The sequence below is a fragment of the Buteo buteo genome, chromosome 7 (genome assembly GCF_964188355.1).
Source record: "Buteo buteo chromosome 7, bButBut1.hap1.1, whole genome shotgun sequence".
Taxonomy (NCBI): domain Eukaryota; kingdom Metazoa; phylum Chordata; class Aves; order Accipitriformes; family Accipitridae; genus Buteo; species Buteo buteo.
In genome coordinates this window covers 11,523,277-11,549,740 of record NC_134177.1, presented here as the reverse complement: position 1 = coordinate 11,549,740, position 26,464 = coordinate 11,523,277, and the positions used below count along the sequence as shown (strand labels likewise).

Sequence of the window (26,464 nt, the reverse complement as noted above, 5' to 3'; positions counted from 1 at the left end):
TGCCCAACTCAGCTGACTTATTATTTCAAATTAATCCAGTTCATTGGGATTCTTTTAGGCCTATGATCTCAATGGATAAATACCCTTTCAAATAACCCCTCTCAGAAATCTCTTAATGAAAACTTTCTATTTTTCCCACTAAATCATTTGTTCAAGAAAAGCTAAAGAAAAAGTTTTAGCTCAGGACATCAAACTTGAGTTTGAATATTCTGGCTTTTAGAGATATTTTGAGTCACTGCAAAACTAAAATGTATTTTTCTGCTGCAACTTACTGCTCTGTGGGAACCATAGTGATCAAGAAAAAAATCCCAGAGAAACTCCCTAGAGAAAACTTTCACTCCAGGAAGAAAGGAAGGAGGAAAGAGTGAGAGATGATGGAATAGGTTCATCCCCACTTCTCCAGCTATCTGACATTAAAACTGATAAGGAGAAGTATCCACATTATGACAGCCTTCATGCTTTCACAAAGTAATAAATCTAAATAAAATGGTCCTGCCTTTAAGTTGCTGTAATCCATGACAAGTTTGGGAACAACTGTTTCTCACCTTACTGCAGGCATCAGTTTGGGATCTGATAGCATCAAGAAACTAGACCTTACCCAGGCTTGGTGTTTATACTGTCAAGGTCATTGATTAAATATTGAATAGCACTAGATGCAGGACAGAATCCCATTCAATCTATCTTTCCAGTTTGACATCTTTCCTGTTTGACATGGTACTACTATTCATACGTAATTCCTGAGTTTTCCATGAAGTCTGGCAAAGCTTCAGATACCCAACATTTCCCTAGAGTTTCTGCGATTGTGTCAAAGCCACATTAAAGAACAGTAAATTACATTATTGGCTTCTCTTCTGGAAACAGACCTCTAGCTGCATCATCAAAAAAACCTTAGTAACTTCGGCGTTATTTGGTGAGTACTGAGTCTTTCTGCTTTCCTCTCAGTGCTTACAATTTGATTATTTTCCCAGGATATTCTGAGAAGTGCAGTCAGGCTGACTGATTTATAACTGCAACTTCTTGTACCTTCTGAAGTCAAGCAAATGTTTGACCTTTTCCCATCCTCCACAGGTTCTCATAGATAATTGCTAATAGCTCTGAAGTTGATGAATCAGCCCAGCCAATCTGAAAACATCATATTATCTAGTTATTTTCTAACATCTCTTCCTAATCTAGGCAGAAATCTTCCATGAACATCAGTGGTGTTAAATGTGTTGGCCTCTAGATCACCATTACCATTTTCATTGGCAACCAAAGCCAAAAAAAGGCATGAAATTGTCCATCTGCCAGACAGCCTTCCTGACATACTGCAGTTTTAAGAAACCAGCACTTTCCTTGGTCCTCATTATACTACTGAAATATGGAATTTTTATTCTTTATTACTTGTATTTGCTTTGTGTATAAACTTTAAGGATACATGGAGCAAATCTGCCAGGTAACACATCTAGAAGTTCTGGATCTTGAAATTTTCATCTCATCTCAATAGTCACTGGCAAACTCTTTGAGTGAGACAGTTCAGAAACATTCACTTTAGGCTGTGCTTCTGACACTGGGCTGACACTGAAATGTGTTTGTTAAGGCTCAAGAAACAAGGGCAAGAATTGCGTCCTTACTAATGTGAGAATTTGTATTGAATAACTCCACCTTATTCTATTCCTTGCCCTTGCCCTTCTCTTATTCTTTTATAGGAGCCACATTTCTCTCCCTGTTGAAGAGGAATACTTCTCACAGGTGGGAGAGGTCCACTTTTTTCCTGCAGATGCAGAACAGTGCAGAGTAAAAACATCTACAGTGGCTTTGCAAGAATTAACTTCGACATCAGGAAGAAGCTCACTGCAGAAAGGCAAAATCCTGCCTGGGCTAATTGCTCCACTGAAAACCAGGGCAAGCTCCCTGCACAGCTGGGTTGGCCTGCTTCTGCTCCCTGAGCAAGGTCATTTACAGCTAGTTCAAACGTCTTGGTGCTGAATGCACATCCTAATGTCCAAATACAGCTGTGCAACCACTCTGCCTTCTCCTCAACTGGACATTTGATACAAGTGCTTGATTTTTTTTTTCCCAGTGTGCTCTCTCCTCCCACCAAAGTGATGAATTTTACGTGTTCCTTCTGTTCCATTGCAGTCACACCTTCCCACACTCCAAATCATGACATTTATGATCACGTTTTGTAGTTGATAAAGAAGGAAGCTGACACTGGTCCACTGTAAGTTCAAGAAGCAAGCAGCTAGAAGAGAAAAAATTTGAGCTACTAAAGATTTGCTCAGTCTTCACATCCCCTTACTGCTTTATCTGTCTAGCTGATACTGGAAAAATTTAAATTCTCAGTAACTCTAAGGCTCTCCTCCTGGAACTGCTTTGTTTTTCTTACCTTTCTCCTTTCCTTAGAATTCTTCTTTTTAATTATTATAAGGATATCTACAAGGATTTAAATTTTGAAGTGTGATCTAAAAGGTGCAAGACAGAGACTGACCTACACACTGATGTGATAATCCAGGAGAACACTATCCTTTATATTGGGCCCCATGCCAAGCAATCAGGCACCGAAGTAATATTAGCTTTACAGGCTAAAAGCAACTCACCTCAGCCATCACAGAGAAAGGTGACAGTGTGGGAGCAACAAACTGAGCTGTGCACTGACACTAGCAGGCTGATTAACATCGATGATACAGAGGACAGAAAGGGTGTCTATCCCTCCTGAAAATGGAGCCAGAGCAAGCCATGAGAAATAACATAGAAGCAATAAACAAGAGAATAAAGAGGAATGAAGGATATGGTGAAGTCTCCAAGACTCCCCCTTAAGACCAGCAGCCCTGGAGCAACATGGCTCAGCAGTCTGATGGAGGAGGCACCACGCAGCCAAGGCTGGGAGACTGGGCACGGAACATGGGAGTGGCAGCTGGGCACCTATCAAAGCTGCTCTCAGCTTTGTTGGCCTTCTGTGGCAATATCAGTCAGGCTTTAAAGGCTTTTAAAAGTTCAAAAAGACCAGGCTTTATTAGAACATAAGGAAAAGCAAATCACTTATTTAAAAGTCAGGCAAGAACAGAAATGCAAAGGCTCTGAAAAGCATACCTCTCTCATCTGCCTGCTGTGAGCCTTCTGCTGAAGTGCCGCTGCCACACCTCATGTGCTGGGCATCTGTGCGCAATGGATAAAAAAATCACCAACCAGCAGTTCCTGTCACAGACATTAGCACAACCACGCACGAATAACCTACCCACGTACGACATATAGTTTTCCTCTGAAGTACCCTGCATGCCTCCTCTTGACCATCTGGACAAGTGGTATTTATGCCTGTTGTTTTGGGTTGTGTCATTCCCATGGGTTCAGGCAACTCAACCTTCTCTGGCTGCATATGGGCCTTCCTGGGCAAGCTTCCATCTCAGGCCTATTTATGAGCTTCCATTTTGGAAGGATATCTGGGGAAGCACACGGCCATCAGGAGTGACAGCATCACATAGCAATGACGTTAATGCTTGTAATTCTACTGACGTTTCCAGCTTCATTTTTAAGAAGCAATGACAGCTCCAACGTTCCCAAATCACAGCATTTTCTGCTTTGCCTTATCTATCTGCGCACACATGCAAATCCACAGAGACTTTGACATCAGTTTTTAACAGGGCACACAGTTTTCTGTCAAATAAAATGTCAGGATGTGATCTTCCATATTTCACTAGTGCTATTCTACCATTGTCTAGACCATGCTTTTGCCAAGAAATGTTGGACCAGATGATCCTTGAGGTCCCCTCCAACCTGGTATTCTATGATTCTATGATTTAATTTAGAAATGGTTAAGTATCAAGTGCTTACTATTTTGATGACGTGTTCCATCTAGTGTTGAATTAGAAATAATGAGAGAGATCTAAACTTGTGATTCATGGTAAACTGCCTAAACTAATCTCAATCACACAGCAGATGACATCTGGTGATAACTGATTTAACAGATGATTGTCTGTTTAGCTGTCCTATTCTCTCACAGAAATAGGAATATTAATGAAGGACAAATTTACTTACATTTTACAAGTCTTTTCCAGACAATATAAATAAATTTAAACTCACCACAGGAACCAATTTTTTCTGTTTTTGCTATTACAGACTCTTTCATTGAATTTGACCAGTATTTTGTGTATATGACAAGCCTTGGTAGCTTCGGGTATACTGCTGAACTTCTGAGGTGATTAAAAAGTATGTTTGGTGTTTTCCATGTATATTTTTCAATTTACCATCAGCTCTAATTACAGCAGGCTCCTCACCCAAACGGCCCCTTGGAGGAGCTCCTTGCACCTGCTGCAGCAGCCACCCAGTGCTGATGCTGACAGGAGTCAACCATTGCTCTGTTAGAAAGGACTTTCCAAAAATTAACTTGGCAGAATTTTAAAATATTAAAGTATCTGCCCTAAAAGAAATCCTCTTCGTATCTTCACTCGTCACCGAATTTCAGCCTGCACCTTTTCTCTGCTGGACTCAGGCCAAATATCATCTGGCAGATTTAAAGATGACTTATTCTGCTGCATCAAGTCTAGAAATTCTCAGTGAACTATAAGTCATCCATAAATAAAAACAGTTGCTAATTTTTCCTTCATATCTTTTATTAGTGACCACAAACAAAAAGTTGACTGAAATGTTACAAGTGATGACAGTAATATAAAGAGGCAGAATATTTCAGGTACATTTTTCCAAACTCCATTGCTTTTGAAAACAGGATAACTCTGAGATAATGAATTAATATTTGAAATCTGCCAGTCAGTTTTGTCATTTGCTTACCAGATTTAAATCTGCCAGGCCAGACAGCAACTGAATGATGGTGTGTTCCAGATCAAAAAAAAAAAATCACCTTCAAGAGCAGGTAACAGGGTCTGAACAAAATCATCTGCTGTACACAAAAGGTGGCCTTTGGAGCAAAAATTCATATCCAAGAAAAAAACCCTTATATGGTTTCAAAATATACATTCACAAAAGTAAATAAGATTGCTTAATAGACTGTTTGTGACATACTGCACATGTCCACCCTAGCGTGGAATGGCACAAACCCTGTATGGGTGGGGCTGCAGCGTACCCCCAAAAATGGGCTCTGTGTTGATCTTCGTCACCCCCTCGGGGAGCCGGAAGGTGAATGCCCGCAGCAGGTTGGCAAAGAAAATAAAGAGCTCGGTCCTCGCTAGATGCTCCCCCAAACACACACGGTGCCCTGCAGAAGGAAGAGGGGAAGGACAGCGAGTAAATTACCCTGACCTCAAAATGAATGGTATTCATCCTCACACAAAGCAAAGGTATTTTTGCTGAGTCCAGAATTTCTTCAGGACTTAATGCAATCAATGACACAAAACTTCATGTAATTCTTCCCTTTAGAGAATCCTATCTGCAGCTATAGATAACTGTGCACCCCTTCTGCTCTGAGTTTCGCTTCAATTACCTCAAAAACCTCATCTTCATTTGACTGACAACTTTAAAGGAATTCGTTCAATCATGTAAATGAAGAATAAGGACTTGCTCTTCCTAGGAGATGTCGTGCTCCAGATTTGTATGCGTAAAGCATCAGCACAGCTGCTTGCAGGTACTTTCTAAATGTATGTCTGGTGTTGAAATGTATGCCCCAAATCAATAACCATAATCATTAGCAGAGAATTTCCTTCCAAAAATAGGGTAAGGTAAATGTATAGATTTGTCAGGACATCTCCGATTTTCCATGTTATTATTTGTTCAGTAGAACAAATGTTTATAGTTGGATTGGGAAGTGTTACTGAAAATATTCATGTTAATTTTATCACTGTTTTCCACAAAGAGGTTTAAAATAAATGACCAATAGGTTTTTAATAGACATCTTAATTCTACAGTCCCAATCCAAACCATTAATGTTTGTGCTGTCAGTCCATTTACCTATAGAGAATGGTAAAAAGGCTTCTTGGCTCACAAAGTTCCCATCCTTATCCAAGAAGTGACCGGGGTTGAACTGTTGAGGTGTTTCCCATTGCTCTGGGTCATACAAAGACGAAGCAATATTTGGAAAAACTATGGTGCCCTGAAAGGAGAAAAACACTAACTCAGTTCTGGCTGTCAATCCTACCCTAGCAGTCAGAACCGGCTAGGTGAGACCAGTGCTAGTTTACTTTCAGAGTTCAGTGTTGTATCCTGGTAGGTTCATTTCCCCAGTAGGAACTGTGAGGAACATCAAGTCTTTTTGTTTCAGAATGTCAGTCCAAGCCTGACGGTGGAAGTGGCCACGTCAATAGAAACTAACGACTTTATTTGTGCTAAACCCATTTTCACTTTTAACATTAGAAGTTTCTGTGATTTAGTCTCTTTGATGAAAGCTAGTTGCAAACCTTCGTGCTTTTCCCTGGATCTTTTACAGGCTTTCTGCAGGCAAAAATTCAGTCAGAAATCTTTCCAATGCCTTATCAGCACAAATCAATCACAGTATCTTTCAGTATCAATCTTGAAGGTTTTGTCTTCATTGTTTTGTAGAAATACTTGCTAAAATCCCCTCTTCCATCCAGGGGCATCTTTCACTACTGATAACCCTCTCCCAAGAGCTGCATCATTCAACTCAGCCTGGCAGATGGTTTCTTGTCCTTGTTCCCATTCAGGCTATGACCCAGAGGTATCCAACCCTACTGCTCTTGAGGGGAAGACCCTGGCACAGATTTTAATCCACACCTTGCTCTACAGATGCAGGAAAATCTGCAGCAACTGAGAAACTGTGTCTGTACCTTTTTGAGGGGAAAGCCAAGCAATGTAGTGTTCCTCACACACACTCTGGGCATACCAACTGAGACAATGTTGCTGAAGCGTTGGATCTCATGAACCACAGCATTTGTGTAGGGCAGTTCTCTCCGATCCTCATAGCAGATTAACTGGGAAGGACCCAGAACGGCATCCAGCTCCTTCTGCACTTTCTCTGTGGAGAATATTCACCATTTTAGGTGGAAAAATTTATGAAGTATTTTAACTAATTCCATTTTCAAAGGCATTTCCCATTTAGAACTATAAGGACAGAAACAAAATTAATGTAAAAATATAAGTAACTTCTTTATAAAGAAAACAGAAGTAGCAGGGTGTTCCAACAGCTTAAACATATGGGAGCTCTACTTCGGAGTCTGCAAGTTTCTTGACCGTAGATTAAGACAAGACATTTGTTGTTCGAGAATTTAAAACTAGTTACCTTACTAAAACTTAAATGCAAGCGATAACTGATTTATCTTTGTATTTTCTTTTGGCTAGGTGCCTCAGGCACCTACAGCCAGTTAGAACTACTAAGCTCACAACTCTCAGGAATTTAAGCCAGGTGAATCTGGGCCTTAAAAGCCTAATTCCTATTAAAAAGAAATGGCTTTTATGCAGGACATCTGTTAAGTGAAGCAATGCCAACTAGAACAATGTCCAAATAAAAAAAACTGGATCTGCTTCTTGGTGCCTGCCTTTTGATCAAGAATAGTTGATTCTGGGACTTCTGGGAGCATTAACAAAAGTATAAAGTTTGTTTTGTAAACTTCAAGAGAGGCAGTACACACGTAATAAAAATGCCTTAGATTTTTAACAAATGATCCTGTCTTTCCAGGTCCTTTGAAGCAACACTAAGATGCAGGGAAGCCCATTCTGCATCGATCAGTTTGTGCTCATTCACATCAAGCCTGCTCAGTGACTGCCAGCAGTCCTTCACAAAACCATGTTAGGTAGACCCTGACAACAGAGATTTAAGCACCTTAGAGAATTTAAAATGCATATCCAGAAAGTTTTTTAAGTAAAATTCCTTCTATGAAGGACTAGCTTGCAAAATCAAGCATGACTACTTCAGGATCCAGTATAGTTTGAAGCGATCAGTCACTAAGTAAGTACAAATATGCATCTCTGTTCCAGTAGTTCAGAGAACAAGGAGAGCCCAATTCAGTGATTAGGCAAAAGGCTAAACTTTTCCATATAGTACATAATGGAACTGCATAACATTGTCACTGGGCATCAACACAGGCAAAAGTATGAATAGGTTCAAAAAGAAGCCACCAATTAAATGATGACAGATATACTGGTGTCAGTTCATTATGACAGTCTAGATGCAATGTATGACTCAAGAAGCCTAGGAAGGATCATGCTGCACATACCCTGCTTTCCCAAGTATATGCAAGGTATTATATTTAGACAAATAAAATTATTTAGGTAAGTCAGCACTTTCATAACCTTAATTACATTACATGATAACAAACATGCAATAACACGAGATTAAGTAGACCTTCTTGTCTGACAGCTACAAGTTGAGCAATTTTTTTCTTATCTTCATCTCTTTCCTTCATTTAAAATCCTGTTCTCCGGGTATTTGCATATATTCTGCTGTGTAACAATGAGATTTCTGTTATCCAGCATAAGAGATCATTCTTTCTTTGATTTTCATTTAGTGCTCTATGAAAGTGACTGATAGTTATTTAAAAGCTAGACTTAAAAATAAACTTCTTAAATATACATAGACATAACAGATGAGCCATCTAATTCCCCTCCAGACTGGAATGATTCTGTTGCAAGGAAGTCAAATACATCACAGAGTTAATTTAATCACAGATTAAATAGACACCCTGATACCTTGGGATCGTAAATGGACTGATGGACAAAAATAAAGTCAAAGTTGCCAGTTGACCTTTAGGCGATTATCTTCACTACTACTCTGACCTATAGAGCACAAAGAAGGTCAGGACTCCCTGTAACCCCCATCACTGATACTCAGCTGATACAAAGCAGAATTGAAGGAAGTTTCTGAAGAGTGACATCCCTACTACCACACATCAGTTTCTGGTTAATTATTTTCAGGCATCTGTCATATTTACGACTAAGACAGAACCCGACTCAGTCTCTTGAAGTACCATCAGCACCTCACCAGTGGCTGCAGCAGTGGCCACTGTTCCTTTAATTATGCATACAAACCCTCTGGCTTCCCAACCAGCAACTCCAGTCCCCTTACTCCATTGACTAGCTACCACAATCTTCATTTCCCCAAAGACCTCAGCCCCTCCATCTCAATCAGCCACAACCTCCTATACATACGCATACTTCCCAAACTGTTAACTCTTTCTGGGAACTGCCTTATGCTTGTGACCGCTGTAAGAGCTGGTATACAGATACTCTGGATTTACCAGTGCTGCCCAGCACAGGCCTAGCAGTGCCAAAAGGTCCATGTGCCACTAGCCATATACCAGCATCTAGGAATAATCTCTGATCCATGTAAACATGATGCCTTAGCTGTTCTATTGCATCAGAGATATTTGCGGTGTGCTTATCCACTCACCTTGAATGTCTGGATTTGCCACCATATAGAGCAGGCCCCAGTTTAAAGTAGTGCTTGTTGTCTCTGATCCACCCAAGAAAAGGTCATTTATAGAATAAACCATGTTGTCTTCATTGTATGTGGACCTGGGTTCATCTTTGGACTGCAAATGATAAGATAAAGTAGAGGTTTATACATGAAATTTAGAAAAATCAGAACTGTTTTAAATATGATTTTATCACTGGTTCCAAGCTGTATTGTGTTCTGCCTGTAGTAGAATACAGAGAGACTGATAAAGAATATTAGGCACGATGATGATTATCAATACAAAAAGCTAACGTTTCACAAACGGTCCAGGCATGGTTACTCCACTCTTAATCATGAAACTAAATCACATGTTCTCCACAGAAAAGGACTGTTGTCTTAATTGTGCAAATTGTGGTACATTTAGAACGTTTTGTAAGTAAATCTTCCTCTGAAGTTGTGTACCAGCATGTCATTCTTCACGCCTCAAGTCATATTCCATCACTTAGTTTTTCTACCAATCAATACAGTGACCAGGGCTGGGTCAGAACACTGGGCTGTCAAAAATTCTTAACCTGTGGTATTCAGGTTTCTTCTCCACTACAAGGCCACAAACAACTCACGTACAGCTGCTCTGGGGTTTTATAGTTTTCACAGTTAGAAGTGTGAGGATATGTATGTATACGCAGAGAGTATGAAAAAATAGTTATGGTTTGGGGGAATTCATTGTCTAAAGTTAAGGAGGTTATGCTCAGGGGTCTTGAACTTTTCTTTTGCCAGTGGAGCAACTGGAAAGTGGGAAGGACATTTTTCCCTGTTGTAATATCATCTTATCTTTTTATATTGTCTCTGCGTAACTATTACAGACAGTTCAATTTTTTAATAAATAAACTTGGATGATTTCCACCCAGCAGAGTCCCAGAAGGGCTCTCTGAAACAATTTCTGATTCACTGATGTTCAGGTCTCATAAATCTTAGAACAGCAGTGAAAGACTTTAGAAGCAGTTAAATGCTTTGGAAGACCAGATGTATTAATATTGTGCCAGTATCAAAACATTTTAAAACAAGGATCCAAGGAACTAGAAACCAGTTAGGCTGACATCCACCCTGGATGTAAAAATACAGCAGCTGATATAGGAATCAATTAATAAAGAATTACCAGCTAGAAATACAAATTAATGTTATTTATTATGATACAGAAAACTGACCGTGCAAGGAGATCTGATTTGATTCTTTGATAGAATTACCAGCTTGGACGATAATAACAATTTCACAGTTGCAGCATACTTGAAGTTCCACAAGATAGTTGCTTTTGTTCCCCACAATAATAAAATAGTCAAGCACTATAAAGTATTCATAAGACACATGCTAAAAGACTAAATAGCTGGCTGACAGAAATAGCTAATAGACATTCTTCCCTGGATGCATGTCTCTCTAGTATGATTGAGCACAGCAGCAGAGCCAAGTCAAGGGAGCACACAAGGCAGGCAGCGGTCCAGGATGGCATACCCGTTTCGGCTGTGCCAAGAGATGCAGGACGGGTGCCTACAGCCTGACAAGTTTGCAGTGCCCTCTGTTGCTGCAACCAGCACACGACCACAGCAGAAGGGACACCAGCTGTCCCTACAGGGAAGCACTGCCACCCAGGAGCAGCAGTCACTACCCACTTCTCCAGGGGTTGCAAGAATAGATACCCCTCACCCTGGATATCTTGTTTGGCTCTCTGAGCCAGTCTTGCCTTGTCACTCCCCAGTAACACCAGTCTCATCTTGTCACTTCCTCCCCTTTCTCCTTTTTCTTCCTATCACCAAGCAGAACAGGAGGAGGAATATGGCCTATTGCAGCGGAGAAGAGGAGAAAGGAAGAGTGATTAAGTGGAGGTAAAAGGAGTCACAGAGAGGAAGGGCATCTGCTAGTCCAGGGACTAGGGAGGGGATCCAGTTCCCAAAAGATTCAAAGAAAAAGTGATCCTGGTAAGGTCTAGAAAAGGGAGAGATACATGTCCCCACTCACAGCTTAGGCAAGCCTCCTACAGCCTTTCAAAAACCCATGGATTCCCACCTACCTGTACTAAGCCTGCCTGCCCAAAATGTCCTCATTTGTCCCAGTTCCCTTTGTCTGCTTGAAACTTCACTGACCCTGCCACTCTCCTCCAGCCTTGTCTGAAAATCCACTGACTCCTAGGTTGTTTCCCCACAAAATGCTCTCAAAATCCAACTGTCCTCTTGCAGCAACCTCTCTTGACAAACCCTTACCAGACAAATATCCTACCCAGAACATCCCATTCTGTCTCCCCAAGACCTTCCCAGTTCTCCTGCAGTCCACTTAGAAATTCAGCATTCTTTCCTGGAGGCCTTAAATCATTTTGTAACTTGTGCTAATGAGAAAAAATGTAGTGTTTTAACCTGCCCTTTAATGAAAGGATTGCAAGGTGCTGTGGCATATCAATAATTAGAAAGGATTTAGCAAGTCCCTGGTTACTGGATTCACACTAGGATGTCTATGAAAGGTAAGAGATTGTGATAGAAGGGCTCAGACTGGAAGATTTAATGGTCCATTTCACCTTATTCCCCATGAATGTATGATCAGGCAGAACAAATACTTACTTTGTCAATGTGATCCAGGTAAAAGTCAATGAAATCCTGCCGTTCATCTGGTATCCCACGCTCCATGTGCATTCTGATCTCTCTCCTTGTAAAAGAGCTCAGGAAGTCATAGCAAGACAATGCCTTCTTATGAGGACCAGGGAGATGGCACATCAACCAGGGGAATATTTCATACAGCTGCAGGAGTGACATACAAGAGGTACCACAAAGTGTCTATTACTAGAAAATGTATTTTAGGCCTACTAAAAACAGAAGATAATATTCATGTTAGCATGTGGTTTGGGCATCATTAGTAAAATATTCTGACAAAGACTATGTTTATGTATTCAAGTTGTGAAACAGTACACTATATAATTTCTAGCTGTCTTGATGGTAAGATTCAGAGTTCTGCAGGCTTTCAGCTCAACCACAAGCCAAATTAGAATGATTGTAATTAGAATGTATTCATTTATTGAATTATTCAATTCATGTATTCAATTACAATGAACTGTATTCAGACATTTAAAAAGTGAGATCCTGCCCTCCAGTGGAAAATACCAGGAAGGAAAAAGCAAACCCGTTGCAAACTGTCCTCACCAGGATGTGCAAAAGCGGTTGATAGAATCCAAAGCAAGGGCCAGCTACCAGCAGCTGGTATACAAACTCGATAATCCACCAAAGTACTCTCTACTAATCGAGCTCTCAAGGGTCCTTAGTAAAATTTGAAACATCTGAAACCCAGAAAAGCTGAGAAACAGCTACCTGACAATTTTGTGTACTCTCCTCTAGAAAAGAAGGGGTTAGCTGACACAACCGGATTAACTTTATCCTTCTCTCTTACTGTTTGGAAAATCTAGCCTAAGAATACCTGCTTTCTACTTATTCTGATAGCTAGAAAGTTTGTTCTGATTTTCAGACTATATTTGTGCCTGGGTAATTTGCATACATTGTTCTTGTATCTGCAGTGTATTTTCTCTTAATAGGTCTTTTCCAGCTTGAAACATAATCCCATTATTTATTTATCAGCAGAAGTTCTACCCTTTCTCAGTCTTCACTTTGCTGAGCTCTTTTCATACTCTCCTAATTATACCACACAAAGCACATTATTAGGTGTTCACTGGAGTCTGGCTGAATTAGATGGACTATACTTCCATCTTTTTGGAAAATCAGTTCTTATTGTCAGACATCCAATTATCAATTAATCATTGCCTTATCACAGAAAGGTAGTAGTCCAGCCCTTGGTAAATTCACATAGAACTTCATATCCTTTTTGTTTAGTTCCATCTCTGGTTTGTTTTTTTTTCTTTCAAAATCTGTTCAGAAGCCTTACATACAATTGTGGTTTGACTAATCAAATATGGTTGCCCAGATTACATGCATTCCTAACTCTCAAATGCATGCACTTTCCAGCTACTATGGCACCCTAACTGTAAGTGAAATTTAGCTGTCAACATTCAGGATAGGAACTGAGCCCATCCACTTTCCTGGCTAACAGTCCTGCCAAAGCTCCTCCTCCATTTCTGGAAGGGCCCAATCCACAGTGTTCTCCCATTCAGTGCCTGACAGCATGGAATCCAGTTAAGAAATGGGGATGTGGACGCAGCAGTGTCAATTTTTTACATTTCCATTACCACATTTAATTTACCACAATACTGAGTACCCTTTGCATCCAGACAGTGGGAAGGTTGCAGCCCTCCCTCTGGAATGGTTTGAACCCCTGTTCTTATTTCCCAGAACAGCATCTGATTCATTGGACTAAAGCAAAGCTAGGATAGGAAGGAGAGAAGAAAAGCAGGTGTATTCTCTATCCCAAAAGCAGGTCTCGCCTACCACCACTACACACAACTTATAGGACCAAAGCTAGGCTAAGCAAAAGAGAACCTGACCATAACTCTGTGAGAAGAACGCTCCATGGGATGTGGGGGGAAATCTCTGTATTACAGAGATTGCTTATGTGTTTTACATTAAGAAGCTACTGCATAAGATGTATGGGACAGCTTTACAAGTGGAACCAGAACCAGAACTCTCAGGCAACTTTGAATACACTTCTGTGCAATGCAGGCCTCTTCTAGTGTCAGATAAGTCCTTGACTCTCAGAAGAGCACTGATTGTTTTGATTGCCAAGCTTACAGGCATATTTGCTGGCTTAGCATTTCCTATCTTCTGCTGAATATGTATAGAACTGCTCCTCACGCAGGGTAAAGGAGTCAAATTTCTCTGGGAAGTCTTCAAGTCTCCACTTCTTATAGAGGAAATGGAGATAAGTAGTCACGGGCAAAACACTTACGTATTTGAATCATTTTTCTCTCTGTTGACTGTATATCAAAGAGTGTATAAACTTGGCATGTGAATCACACTTTTAGACCTGACATTTAGTATTTAACAATCATGATGCCCAAGGCAGGAATCTGTTGTGCATTGGGGTTGAGAAACCAAGTAACAAACACAATCCAGGACCAGTCCATCAGCTTGTGCCTTGCTGCAAAGACCGAGGAGCAAACTACCTTATCACGAGTACCCAAACACAGGACAATGAACACAAATGACCAAGGCTGGTATGTAGAGCACTACCATCACACTTTGAGATCGTGCACTGCCCAGTAAAGCTGCATGGGACATCACTCAACAATTCAGAAACTTTTCCCTAACAGCTACCTCTTGAATCTACATTTCTCACTTTCTGTCTTATTCAGAAAAAGCAGAAAAAGACAACAGATCATTTACTTACATTATGAATAAAGCTGCCTCCAAATTTGAACAGATGCTCTGTGGCTCTAATCAGTTCATGGAAACCTTCATCCTCTCTGGAGAAGCGATGTCCAAAAACGACAGCACAAATTACATTTGAGATAGAATGAACGATAGGGAAAGAAGGATCCAGAGGTTTCCCTGCAACCATAATAATATAAATGTCACTGTTAATGTCTCCTATCTGCTTTAGTGAAATGGGAGAATATTTTAGGTTACCCAAAGAACTTTCAAGGGAGCATTGCATTTCACAGAGAAGCAGCAATCTTCTTACAAAATTGTAGCATCAAACTGATTCTTCACAACTACGGTGCAATCCCATAATCCCAGGAATGCACAGCACCCTAAAGAAATGCCAGATGTGTAAAATACTTTGTAATAAGACAGACCAAATTTAGAAGTAAGAAAAAAAAATTCTATGCAAATTTGCTGTCTGGCAAATTCAACATAGGTCTCAAGCATGGGAATGACTGAGAACACTGCGGTCAAAGAGAATCTGAGAGGAGAACCATAAGAAGAGAGGCAGCCTTATTCAGCAATGACATAAATACATGCAAGGCTACTATATTTTGTCTAACTTTGCTAAAGATGTACAGTCTCCAGTAAGATAAAATGTCGTAAACTCCTTTCAACCAATTGTGTCAACAATGTAATAACTAATTCTAAAGCAATTACTTGAAAACCTAATCCCAAGAAAACTATTATGTGACTATAAATGACTATAAAGGACTGTATTTATGTACGTATCAATACAACTGTCCAACACCCAATGCATGATTCTGATTAGCAACTTACTGTTCTGGGCTTTTTTTTCCTGCACACATGGTCACATCTCAATCTCTCCCAGTTCTTAAACCATGGGATTGGGCTAGATTTAATTACTTTTAATTTATACAATGCTACCCACAGCATGTCCTGATTTACTGTGCCTTTGCATAATGATCACTATTGGGAAATCCAACTCACATGCTCCTAACTGAGTTGATCAGGGTAAAATGTTGTAATGAAGACAAGATTCTAGTCACTGCTTTACAGAGTGCATGCAAATGGCATTACAAGACTTAATTCATCAGCACTGAAAATGTGTCCATATCTTCATGCACCAGCACTATATATGAGCCAGCAATGTGCCCTTGAGACAAAGGCGGCCAACATCATCCTGGGCTGCATTAGGAAAGGCACTGCCAGCAGGTCAAAGGAGGTGAACCTTTCCCTCCTGCACTGGTCAGCACTGGTGAGATCCATCTGGAGTGCTGGGTCCGGTTCTGGGCTCCCCAGTACAAGAGAGACATCAACATACTGGAACAATTTGAGCAAAGGGCCGCAAGGACAATTAAGGGATTGGAGCATCTGATGTAAGAGAGGCTGAGAGAGCTAGGACTGTTTAGTCTGGAGAAGAGAAGGCTCAGGGAAGAATCTTAAATGTATATAAATACCTGATGGAGGGGAATAAAAAACATGGAGCTAGACTTTTCTCAGTGATATCAAGTGAGGCAATGGGCAAAACCTGAAATACATTAAATTCTGCCTAAATATAAGAAACTTTTTTACCGTAGGGCTGATTGAACACTGGAACAGGTTACCCAGAGACGTGGTGGTGAAGTCTCCATTCTTGCTGATATTTAAAACCCAACTGGACTCAGCCCTAAGAAACCTGCTCTGATTGCCCCTTCTTTGAGAAAGGGTTATACTAGACCGTCTTCAGAGATCCCTTTCCACTTAAAGCATTCTATAATATAAATAATAAATAAGCTCCAGTTTTGCTTCCCAATTTTAGTAGGTTTGTAAATAGCTTTGAACAAGAATAGTCTCCCACTGGGTTTGAAAACAGAGGACTGGAGTCTTTATATTTTCAGTCCATTCCACAAGACACTGTAAGACTCTGCACACTCTCTTGTGAAACAAACGCTGCCCTTAATTTCAAAGCAGGACAGAGAATTTCATACACTAAAGACATCAGACTAATGACAAAAATGAATCAGTATTTATATGCAGAGATACCTTTCATACTTGCAAAGAAGTCTACCAGGTAGCGGGCCTCTTCTTGAACTCGATGCTCCAGACCTCTTTTCCCCAGACCAAGGTCACGTAGAGTCCTTAGTGCAAACCTTCTCTGCTGCTTCCAGGTGTGACCAGTTGCCAACATAATCCCTGCATTCGTTCAATGAAGACCTCTTCATTATGCTAATATTTATTATAGACAAAGACTACAGTAATAGATTTACTAAACCACAGAATATAATGAAACTATTGCAATTGCCTGTGAACACAAAGACACAAAGGAACAGCCGTGGCATAGAAGCATGTGGGCAGGGCTAAAATGGACAAACTCAACTGGGTTATAACACAACTTGGAGGATTAAGCTTGATCCAAGACAACCAGTTATCTCAGGAAGTTTGACATCTGCTTCTCTAGATGCTCTCTGAAGTGCTTGCCTCCCACTCTCTTCTATGCTTGGAGCTCACCTGACCAGAGTAATGCTTCTCATTTAGGGAAAAGGGGGAAGAGTTCTGACTGTCCACACTCAGGGAGCGAAGTTCCTGTCCACAGGGCAGAAAAGTTCAGTACTTAAGCTTTGTGACAAATATCTTCAGGAGAAATAAACATCATATACTAACAGGATCTTTAACGTAGTATAAGAATCACCAATGACTGAAACAAATTTGAATTAGAAATACTTAAAGAATTAGGTTTCCTTGAAAAAGTTGGGGTCCCAAATAAAATAAAGGTTGTTTCATAATGCATGTCTTCATGAAAATCAGGAGTTTGTGAATTTCCGGTGTGATTGGGGAGTATGAAAACTACAGCAAGGTTGAAAGAAAAGTGCACTAAACCTCTAGATGCAACTGTGAGAGTAAGAAAATATTCACAAAAGTAAGGGAGTGGGAAGAAGATACCACTATCAAGCTCACTCTTCAATTGAAATTGTAATGGTGGGAGGCAGCAAGTCCAGGACAATGAAGTGTCCAGTGTGCTGCTCTTCCTCCACTTCTCTGTGGCACAACCTACCACTGCCTCATCTCATCACCTCTGAATCTGCTCCAGTGATTATTTCGCACAAGACATTATGAACATTTTTTTCTTTTGCTGGTGGTCTTCTACTACTACTATCCAAAGGTTATTTCACCCCTTCCTACTTTGCAGTTCACCTGGAAGTCATTCCTCACAAACCAACCCTGCTGCTGTGGTACCTTTGAAAGCGGATACAAGCTACAAAAGAGCTGCAATTTGTCAAGACGATGTTTCTGTGCAATATTTATGGTAAGAAATTCTCACCTTTTCCTTTGGCCATTGCTCTGAAGAAAGGAGTCACTAGCCTCCCAGAAACATCTTCAGGGTGTGTGGTCATACCATCCTTAACTGCTTGATATCCATTCAGTACAATCACTGGGGCCCATCCAAACCATAAGGTGAATATGTTGCCATGAATTTTTGCCAGCTATAGATGGGAGGGAAGCCAGGAAAGCACAAATGAAATCCCACACACTGCAAACAAACAGAGGATGAACCTGTTTTTACACTGATTATAGGACCAGCCCTAAGGTGGAATGATGTTCTCCATCTTTCCCACAAGATTACAATTATCTGTGAGAAAGCATGAATGTCTTTTCCAGCATTCACTGTTGGAAAAAACTGAATATTCCAGCTTTTCAGAGCCACAGATTTATGCCAAGAAACATTAGGTAGCTTTTATTACTGCACATAAGCCAAGGCTCAATTCACAATGATAAAGGGTTTTTTCTATGCATGAATTTATTTCAAAGGGTTTCTATCATTTGTACTGGTAAAGTGGAGCAAAGGGAACACAGAAATGTCAGAGGAGTAACTAGCTTGTAGAGACTGGACAAGTTACTTTCTTCTTTCCCCCCGCCCATTTGCATATTTAGGTACTGGAGCTTGAGTCAGACCATTCTGTCTCACACTGTCCTTACTTGATGTCTGAACCTGCTGTCTGGTTGGAACAACTGGCATGCCTCATCCAAATCACAGTGACAGAAGTTACTGGAGTTGTCTACTGAGAATCCTGAAATCACTGTGAGAACCAACAGAATTAAATAGAGGTGGCTTTGTGCACAAAAGTACTCCTCAAAAAACAACTAACAAAAGGTTTGTGGGGGTTATTTAGATCCTGTCAATACAAACAAGCATATAGATGCAAGATAGTGCATCTTAAGTATCTATTTACTGCTCAAGCTAGAGAGTGCCAGTGCTCAGAAAGCTAAAAATCCATGCTGTAAAGTAATTTTTTTTTAAATAGTATTTATTTTCCCTAACTGCAAATCTGATATATTATCCCTAAAGGTATTTAATCCTAAATGATATCAATTTTCACATGTATTTGTCAAATTTAGTGTTAAGGAGTGATGGGTTTAAGCATCAGAATGATTTTCACACATTCAGAACTTCCAGTACTGGTTTTCTTACATTGGCAAACTATGCTGCAACAACTTTTTCTTTTTTTGCCAACCAAACCAGCAGCTCCCAACCAAACCAAGTATAATATCACAGTGGCTAGTTAACAAATACAGTATGTTATCAATGTAGTTTTGGGAGAGGATGTTTTCACATAGCAAACAACATAAGAAATGGGAAATTACAAAGACTTTTACACAATTAGGAGTATCAGAAAATAAATACCTTCATGAGAAGATCACGATTAAACTGAAAGTTCAGCTGTATCAAGGTCCCAAAAATTGGGAGAGGGATTGGTCCAGGAGGAAGCCGTCTCCGTACTCGTTGCAACTTAAAAAACTGCATAATTAGAAGAAATACAGCCAATACTATAAGAACTTGACTTATTAGCAACATTTTAATGGCTGCTTTTACCAGCTTGTCTTTATTGAAAATAGTCTATTGAAGCTCTTAAGGCTGGTTGCTCAACCTGTTTTTTCACAAGAGCTTAAATTTCATATAACTATTCCCCGCCCCTAACCCTCCCTCTTTATTATCAACCACTCCCTTTTTGTCCCACTCATTACATTCTCATGCTCAAGCATATTTAACAGATGCATTCCCTTTCCCCTCTTCCCATTCAGATTATATTTATCAAATATGGATCACAGGATTTTTAGGAACGGCCTTAAAAGACTAGGGCCAAGATTTTCCAGGCAATGTAGATACACAAATCCACACGTAAATGCTTCATCTAATTTTCTGAAACAATGGTGGATGGTGTGTGCTTCTACAAATATTCCATGAATGCTTTTAGAAAAGCAATAGTCATACATACCAATTAAGCATGCAAATGTAAGTGGATATTAAATCTTGGAGTTTTTTAAATGTTTTGTATATATTCCATGTACACATATATCCAGTAATGGCAAGGTTGATAAAAGTTAAAAGCCCACATTTATCTTAAGATGGATATAGGAGTATCTAATGCTTAATACAAAAAGCAAAATCTGTTAGGCTTTCAAATTTAATTGAAAATGTAACTGGTTTAATATATACCTCTTTTTTTCCCTAACCTATTTGCAATAGCTAAGTTGACTGAAGGTTTTGCCTGCTTCTGAATTTCCCCTTTCAATCTCAACATAAAGGTGGGTACCCTAAAGGGTATTTTAAGCAATCAGAAAGCTTGCCAGAGGAATAAAGCATATCCACACAGAAAGTACATCTAGTATGAAACACATAGATAAAAAAAAACATGGGAGAAACCTACTAGGAGTCTTGAGCTACAACCAGAACTAAGGGCCCCAGCAAGAACTGGTCATGACATGCCTGTGCCATACTTGATAATCTGAGAATAAACACAGTCTGTAGCCAAAGCTCTTTGCCAAGACTAAACACACGGAGGGAATCATAAACCTAGTATCAGGGGAGTTTACGTACCTGCAATCAGACCACGCAAACCACGTGAGAGGGATGGATTCTGGGCACCACATAACAATGACAGTTATAGCTCTGCGTTACAGATCTAGATTGAAATGCTAATGGATAAATGCTTCCCTGTGAAAAACGTCCATCCCCTGAAAGCAAAACACTCGTAAAAGAAATACATTTTCACTGATCTTCTGAAAACCTGCCAAGATAACTTGTGCATCAGCTTGCTTCTTTCTTTCTTTCAAGTGCCCCGTCTTTGGGACAAAAAACGTTTCACAGGATTTGCAGCTCTGGGACATGAAACACTCTCGTCCAGAAAGAACAGCCTGGAGTTTGCCAGCCCATGTTTTCTAGACACCAAGCCTCCAACCGTTGCACTTTGTTCCCACTAAAGCATAACTGATTAATGTGTATTAACCAAGAAAGGGATGTTTTCATGTTTCTACAAAAGCTTTGTTTGTTTACAATAAAAAGCTTATTTTTCAAGGCACTCATTTCTAATATAACTCTTTCCTTCAGTAGGGAATAAAATTTTCTCTTTAAAAAGAAATTCTGATAAGGTTTACATGCTCTGTATCCAGTGTAATTTTACAAAATCTACTTAAAATTCACCAATTTATCAGAATTTTTCATTTGGAATGAATGTAGTACCCTCCCTGGCCTTTTAGATATTCAAAGATTTTCCATCTAAATTATTTTTCTCAACAGGAAAAGTAATTTCATCCAGTGATCTTTTCCATGGGGAAGTAAAGAAGTTAAGCCCCAGGGCCTTCACCACTTCCAGGGCTGCAGCCTCACAACAGGACCTCTTTATTTCTTTCTTTAGCCTTGCAGCCTTGAGTTTTCACGCTATTTCTCAGAAATGCGGGTATTCAAATACCATTGGTCCCTTCAACCTCGTCAGATTCACCCACATCCTTTGTCATAGTCTTAACACCAGCCTGAAGCTCGCTCTTCCTTATTCCTTTGCCATCATTTCTGCTAACAAGTTCCTCTGATATGGGGATCTGTGTCTCCTCTCATGCTCTGGCCACTTCAGGAGGCTTTAAAACCTTTTTCCTGGTGGTGTTTTCCTGAGGGAGGCGGAAGATTTCCTGTCTTTTCAGACTTTGGTCCTCTGCTTCCCTCCATGATGCCAAGGCCCTGCCCTGGCAGCAGTCACGTCTTCTTTCCCCATCTGAAATGCGAGCACACCACAGGGGCAGAAGCAGCCAGGAAAAAAATAAAAGGGCAGGAAATGAAGCTGAACAGAAAGCAGATCGGCACTTGCAGTCACCACTGTGCTGGAGAAGGGAGCGGGCACGAGGAGGCACCCCCAAGCCCCAGCCCTCCTCCATCCCACGTGAGGCAGCCATCGTGGGAAGCTGCTCTGTAAGGAGGCAGCACAACTCCCGCTGAAAGGCTGCGTGACACAGTTGTGTAAACCATTCCCCTGCGAGCCAGCAGCCTGCCTTCCCCTCAGGTTGTCTCCAGGCACCAGTCCAGGTGCTTTTTTCCCAGATCTTTCTGCAACATTTGCCTGTGACAGCTCAGTTGTCTCACCGCTGCCCACTCAAGAGGGCAGCCACAGCCTTCTTTCTGGGCTGGCTGGCTCCTAAAGTGGCTTCCCTACCACGGCATGAGGCGGACAGTGGCATCGTATCACCCAGCCCCTCTGCCTTCCTCCTTCACATTGGTCAAAGAACAGATTTCTCTCTGGACTCAGCTGGACTTTCTCTGTATCTCCTCTTCACCCAGCACCGCCTCCCTCGTCCTGAGGAACCACATTGAATTCCCATCTTTCTCTCCACCACGTAACAATCTCAGACTTAAATAGAACATATATGTTTTAACATTATATTTCTATGGCAGGCAACAAAGATTCAGTTTAAATTCCAATATTCACCTTAGATCTCCAGTTTCTCCAGGGCTATCTTTGTTTCTGCCAGATTTTCAAGTGTGAAACTCTGAAACATGGGGGTTCACTTAATTTTTCCCAGATATTTCTCTAGGATGGCACAGCTCCTTGGATCATGTTTATTAAACACAATAACTCATCCCCAGTGATGATTTTTAAATAGTAAAGTTTTTCAAGCCTTTTAGCAGAATTCAGACATTGCAGCATGCAGTCAAAACCCTCCCAACACAACAGGTTTCCTAAATGATGAAGGAACAGCTGCAGGGACTGGATCTAACACCAGGGACATGGAAGATCCTGGGAGCATGGGTTGAAATTCAGAAAACAAAGAAAAAAGGATTGAGTAATTTTTGTTTCATGTGCAGAAATGGTGATACTGTGATGCTGATTACATCCTCCAGATCTAAACACATTTTCACAACAAAATGGAAGCAGGTGACAAGGCTATTAGCAATGACCTACCAGAGAGCAGAAGGGAGAAGCTGGCACTTACCCACTTGGCTTTTTTTTCTTAAGGTCTCTGACAACCACACCTTTTTCAAAATGATGTTTTCTTACTACTGTTAGTGACAATAAAGCCTCAGGCTGCTTTCTTCAACAATGACATTACTCTGCTGTATATTCTGCTTGTGGAGGTGAAGTGGCTGCAATCCATAATGGCATTATCAGCTTTTTATCTTAATGCATACAAAACAGTGCTGTTGGGAACATAACTGTGGTTACTCTGCATGTAATTTAAGAAACTGTGTAGAACAGGGAAAGACAAACAGCTGCATAGTGTAGAAAAGGGAGTAAAACCAGAAAGAGGATACAAGAGAGAATCAGAAGAAGATGGAAGACACTAGGAGGAACAGCTGCCAAATATATGTTACAACAGATGGGAGAGAGATGAGAAGAATAGGTGGAGACATTTCAGTGAGGAAAGCAACAGCAGACAGCATGGGCCTAGAAGCTACCTAAAAAAAAAAAAAACACCACCCAAAACTTAAAGGAGATGGATGACATTGTATAAGAAAGAAAATGAATGGAGGAATGTGCAGGGGAGTTGAAAACACAGGTGTAAGAAAGCACATTAAATGGAAATGGAATGATCCAAAGATGTATTCTCCCTCTCTTAATGTCTTTTTATGCATCAGTTCAGAGTTGAGCTCTCTACCAAGTTCAAAGAAATTGGCTAGATCTCCCTCTGAAGGCAAACAGTGAAGAGATCTTATGTATTATTATTACTATACAAGCCTACTTTGTATGTATTTGAGAAATATCACAAGGTACTTCAGCCCCACCTGAAGGTTCACTACAGCATACACAAAGTGTGCGTGGTCCTGTGAAAGCTTATTGCACAACAGCCTTTGTGGCAAAGAGTGAAGACAAATGCAGCCAAACTGGGGGAAAAATTGAAAGCAGGAAGGCAGACCAAGCAGAAGAACACCTGAAGTGGATATTGGAGATGAGATAGAAGCAAGGAAAGGAGAGTAGAGTGATCTGTGGGGAGTAGAATGGCCAGTACCTTCTTATATGTCTGCTCCACACCAGTCTTGCACATTTTTTTTTGCTTGGTGGGGACTCCATGCCCTCCTAGTCCAGGTAAGGCAGGGTAGCTAGAAAACTCACATTACTTAAAGGAAAAGATGAGTGTGCAGTCACCTTGAGCTGTTAGTCCCTGTCTGCTCTGTGGTCTTCTACAAATAGCATCAGCTCCTGAAGGCAGAAAGACAAAGCCACCATTTTTTTTTTGTAGTAAGTTCAGTTGGCTACTCTCTCCTTCAGCAGGACCAGAATACACAGCAAGGGAAGTCGCACTGAAAGGAAGTGCCCCAGGAAAACCAAGATTGTCATTTAGATTATTTCTTTCCTGGATTTGTCTCTTAGCCCTAGAAAAGGGATAAGGAGAGCTGGAATAGTGGTATTTCACACTCTCCTCCCTAAGGAGGCATTTCACCCTCTTCTCTCCTCTCTAAAAGGGGAGCAGATCTTCCTTTGGAGCCACTACACATGGCTTGCCAAACCTAAATTTCATGCTCTGAAATGTTTGCATTTAATCTGGCACATGTAGTTTTCCCTAGAAAGTATGAACAGACACTTACCATGGATTACTACAGCACAGGAGTATGCAGGTATGTTTTTATCGCATATTAGGTGACACTGCAGGACTACATTCCAGTTTATCTAGGAATATTTTGTAGTCTACTCAGATCCTTAAGGCTCAAATGTCCAAGGCATGTTAAAAAGAATCTGAAAAGAAAATCTCACTAATTCTCAAATGACCCTAATAACTTGTCTAGAGGCTGGGCTTAAAATTGTACTTTTAGCCACTTGTAACAGTCCTTCGAGAACAGTGGGTGTGACCCTATTCTCTACTAATTTGTGAAACTGAATGACATCTTCCAGTGGAAAAATAGTCAAGGGACAGCTTTGACTCAAGAACAAAAATGAAGAGCAAAAAAAATTAGGATAAATGAGAAAATGAGGAGGGTTAGGAAGATGGTACAGACTGTAAAGGTAACGGAACCCTTTGGAGAGGCGAAACAAACACAGGGAAGAAGAGGAGGCAGAGGTTCTGGAGGGAACCAGAGTGTTGCACAGGTGGGAAAAAAATCATTTGTTGACACTTGACAGCTTCAGACCTTACTTGATTTTGAGCTCAGTAGACACTTTAATCAGTGGTACAGCTGGAGCTAGCCTGGAATATGGTTCTCTCGCACTGGGAAAGGAAGATGACTGTGGGTTGTTTTAGATCTGAGGTATGGGATTCGTCTTTATTTGATGGAAAATGTATTTATGACATTGCGTAGGCTCCATTTTCTTCATAATTACTAAATGCAGCCACCAGCAGCATTTCTTTGGTGCTATCTACCAGCTATTCTTTAGGATAAGGGATTTTTAATTTTGGTGCTAAAGGCAAGAAACTGCTGCTGTCATTGCCTTTCCTCCTGCTATCCATGTGGATACAAACTAAGCACCCCCTTACAGTGTGGAACTACTGCCAGGAGGATGTTTGCAGTTCCAGCATGGAGGGGACTTCACATCAATCACTTACCTGTCTGGCCATGCTGCTGTCCAGTCCAGATCAGTGAAAAGGGTTGAACCATCCCATAAAGGTAATCCTGGAGGGGAAGACACTGGCAACCCAGGTTTCATCCTGTATGCAGATTACTGATTTCACACATCTCTTCCTGTTAGACTGGGGTGCTTTAAAATCCAAGGTAGGCAGAGGTACCTGAAAAAAATACAGCTGATAATGACTTCAGTCCCACAGATGGCACTGTCAGCTAATCGGTGTATAAAAATAATCCTTCATACATTGGCATATAGTATCCACTTCATACCTCATAAAGGAAGAACATAGTCCCAATGCTGTCAAAAAAAATCCCTTGTTAACTGTCAGTAACCAAACTAGCAAAATGTTAAATATCCCCTTTTGCCAAGTCTTTAAGCACCATGCTCATAAAGGGCTTCAAGAATTCTTCAACAGTGCCAATCTTCTGTTGGCCATGATATGCTAATTTATGCTGACTGATGTGAAGTCAGCTAACTGTGATAGAGAATCCATTAAAGAACAGAAAGAATAAATGAAGCTGAATAAATTATTGGAGGATCTGCAGCAAACAACTTCAGAAGACTACCTGTCATGAAAAGGTCATATTCTCATATTCCTGTCAACCAGTGGGCTCATAAAAAAAGAACAATTTATCAACACTTTGTGTCTGCTCCCTGTTGTCATTTGTCTTCCAGTCTTTGCTCCTTGCCTGTATTATGAAAAGCTCTCCACTCCTGGCTGATGAAGCCACTCCTCTATTGTCATCTGAAGGGCGGAAATACTACCTGTTTTAGCGCGTGAAACCCTGAACTGTCTTTCCAGGTGTCAATGATAGAGTTATATACAACAAGCTTGCACAACAACACACCTGATCAGTATAAGGGAATGTTATCTCGGATCATATTGTCTGGGTTTCTAGAAAGCTTCCTCCAAGAGCTTCTTGTAACTCCTACACCCACTAATATCCTGAGGCAGGTTGAAAGACCTCTAAGCCTATATCCACAAATGCAACTGTGGCTTATGAGAAAGAATGCACAGATCTTTAATCATGAGACTTCTAATTTATAGACTTTGCTTCAAGTTCTTTCTCTGTAAATCCTCTTTC

General features: G+C 40.6%; 1 protein-coding gene across 2 annotated transcripts; it reads right to left on the bottom strand.

The window, feature by feature from the left end:
* Nucleotides 1–4,579: 4,579 nt before the first annotated feature.
* On the bottom strand, nucleotides 4,580–25,408 carry LOC142032656 (cytochrome P450 2J2-like). Of its 2 annotated transcripts, XM_075031543.1 has the most exons (12): nucleotides 25,360–25,408; nucleotides 22,816–22,966; nucleotides 20,435–20,571; nucleotides 19,241–19,354; nucleotides 17,879–18,041; nucleotides 16,603–16,752; nucleotides 14,582–14,742; nucleotides 11,875–12,051; nucleotides 9,266–9,407; nucleotides 6,708–6,895; nucleotides 5,875–6,016; nucleotides 4,580–5,185 (listed from the first exon to the last, which is right to left on the bottom strand). In XM_075031543.1, exons 4-12 carry the CDS (start codon nucleotides 19,244–19,246, stop codon nucleotides 5,007–5,009), a joined length of 1,308 nt encoding a protein of 435 aa, XP_074887644.1. In that variant the 5' UTR covers nucleotides 19,247–19,354; nucleotides 20,435–20,571; nucleotides 22,816–22,966; nucleotides 25,360–25,408; the 3' UTR covers nucleotides 4,580–5,006. The 2 variants fall into 2 exon arrangements, with proteins under 2 accessions (XP_074887644.1, XP_074887643.1); XM_075031542.1 differs by lacking the exons at nucleotides 20,435–20,571; nucleotides 22,816–22,966; nucleotides 25,360–25,408 and having other exon boundaries at nucleotides 19,241–19,505.
* Between the last annotated feature and the right edge of the window lie 1,056 nt (nucleotides 25,409–26,464).

Bases quoted from the DNA above. Each gene is read 5' to 3' on its own strand.
- LOC142032656 (XM_075031542.1), bottom strand. From the start codon at position 19,411: ATGTTGCTAATAAGTCAAGTTCTTATAGTATTGGCTGTATTTCTTCTA. The intron at 16,753-17,878 runs GTGAGAATTTCT...GAACGAATGCAG, and splicing joins AGCAATGGCCAAAGGAAAAG to GGATTATGTTGGCAACTGGT. The intron at 14,743-16,602 runs GTATCTCTGCAT...TTATGGTTGCAG, and splicing joins CTTCTTTGCAAGTATGAAAG to GGAAACCTCTGGATCCTTCT.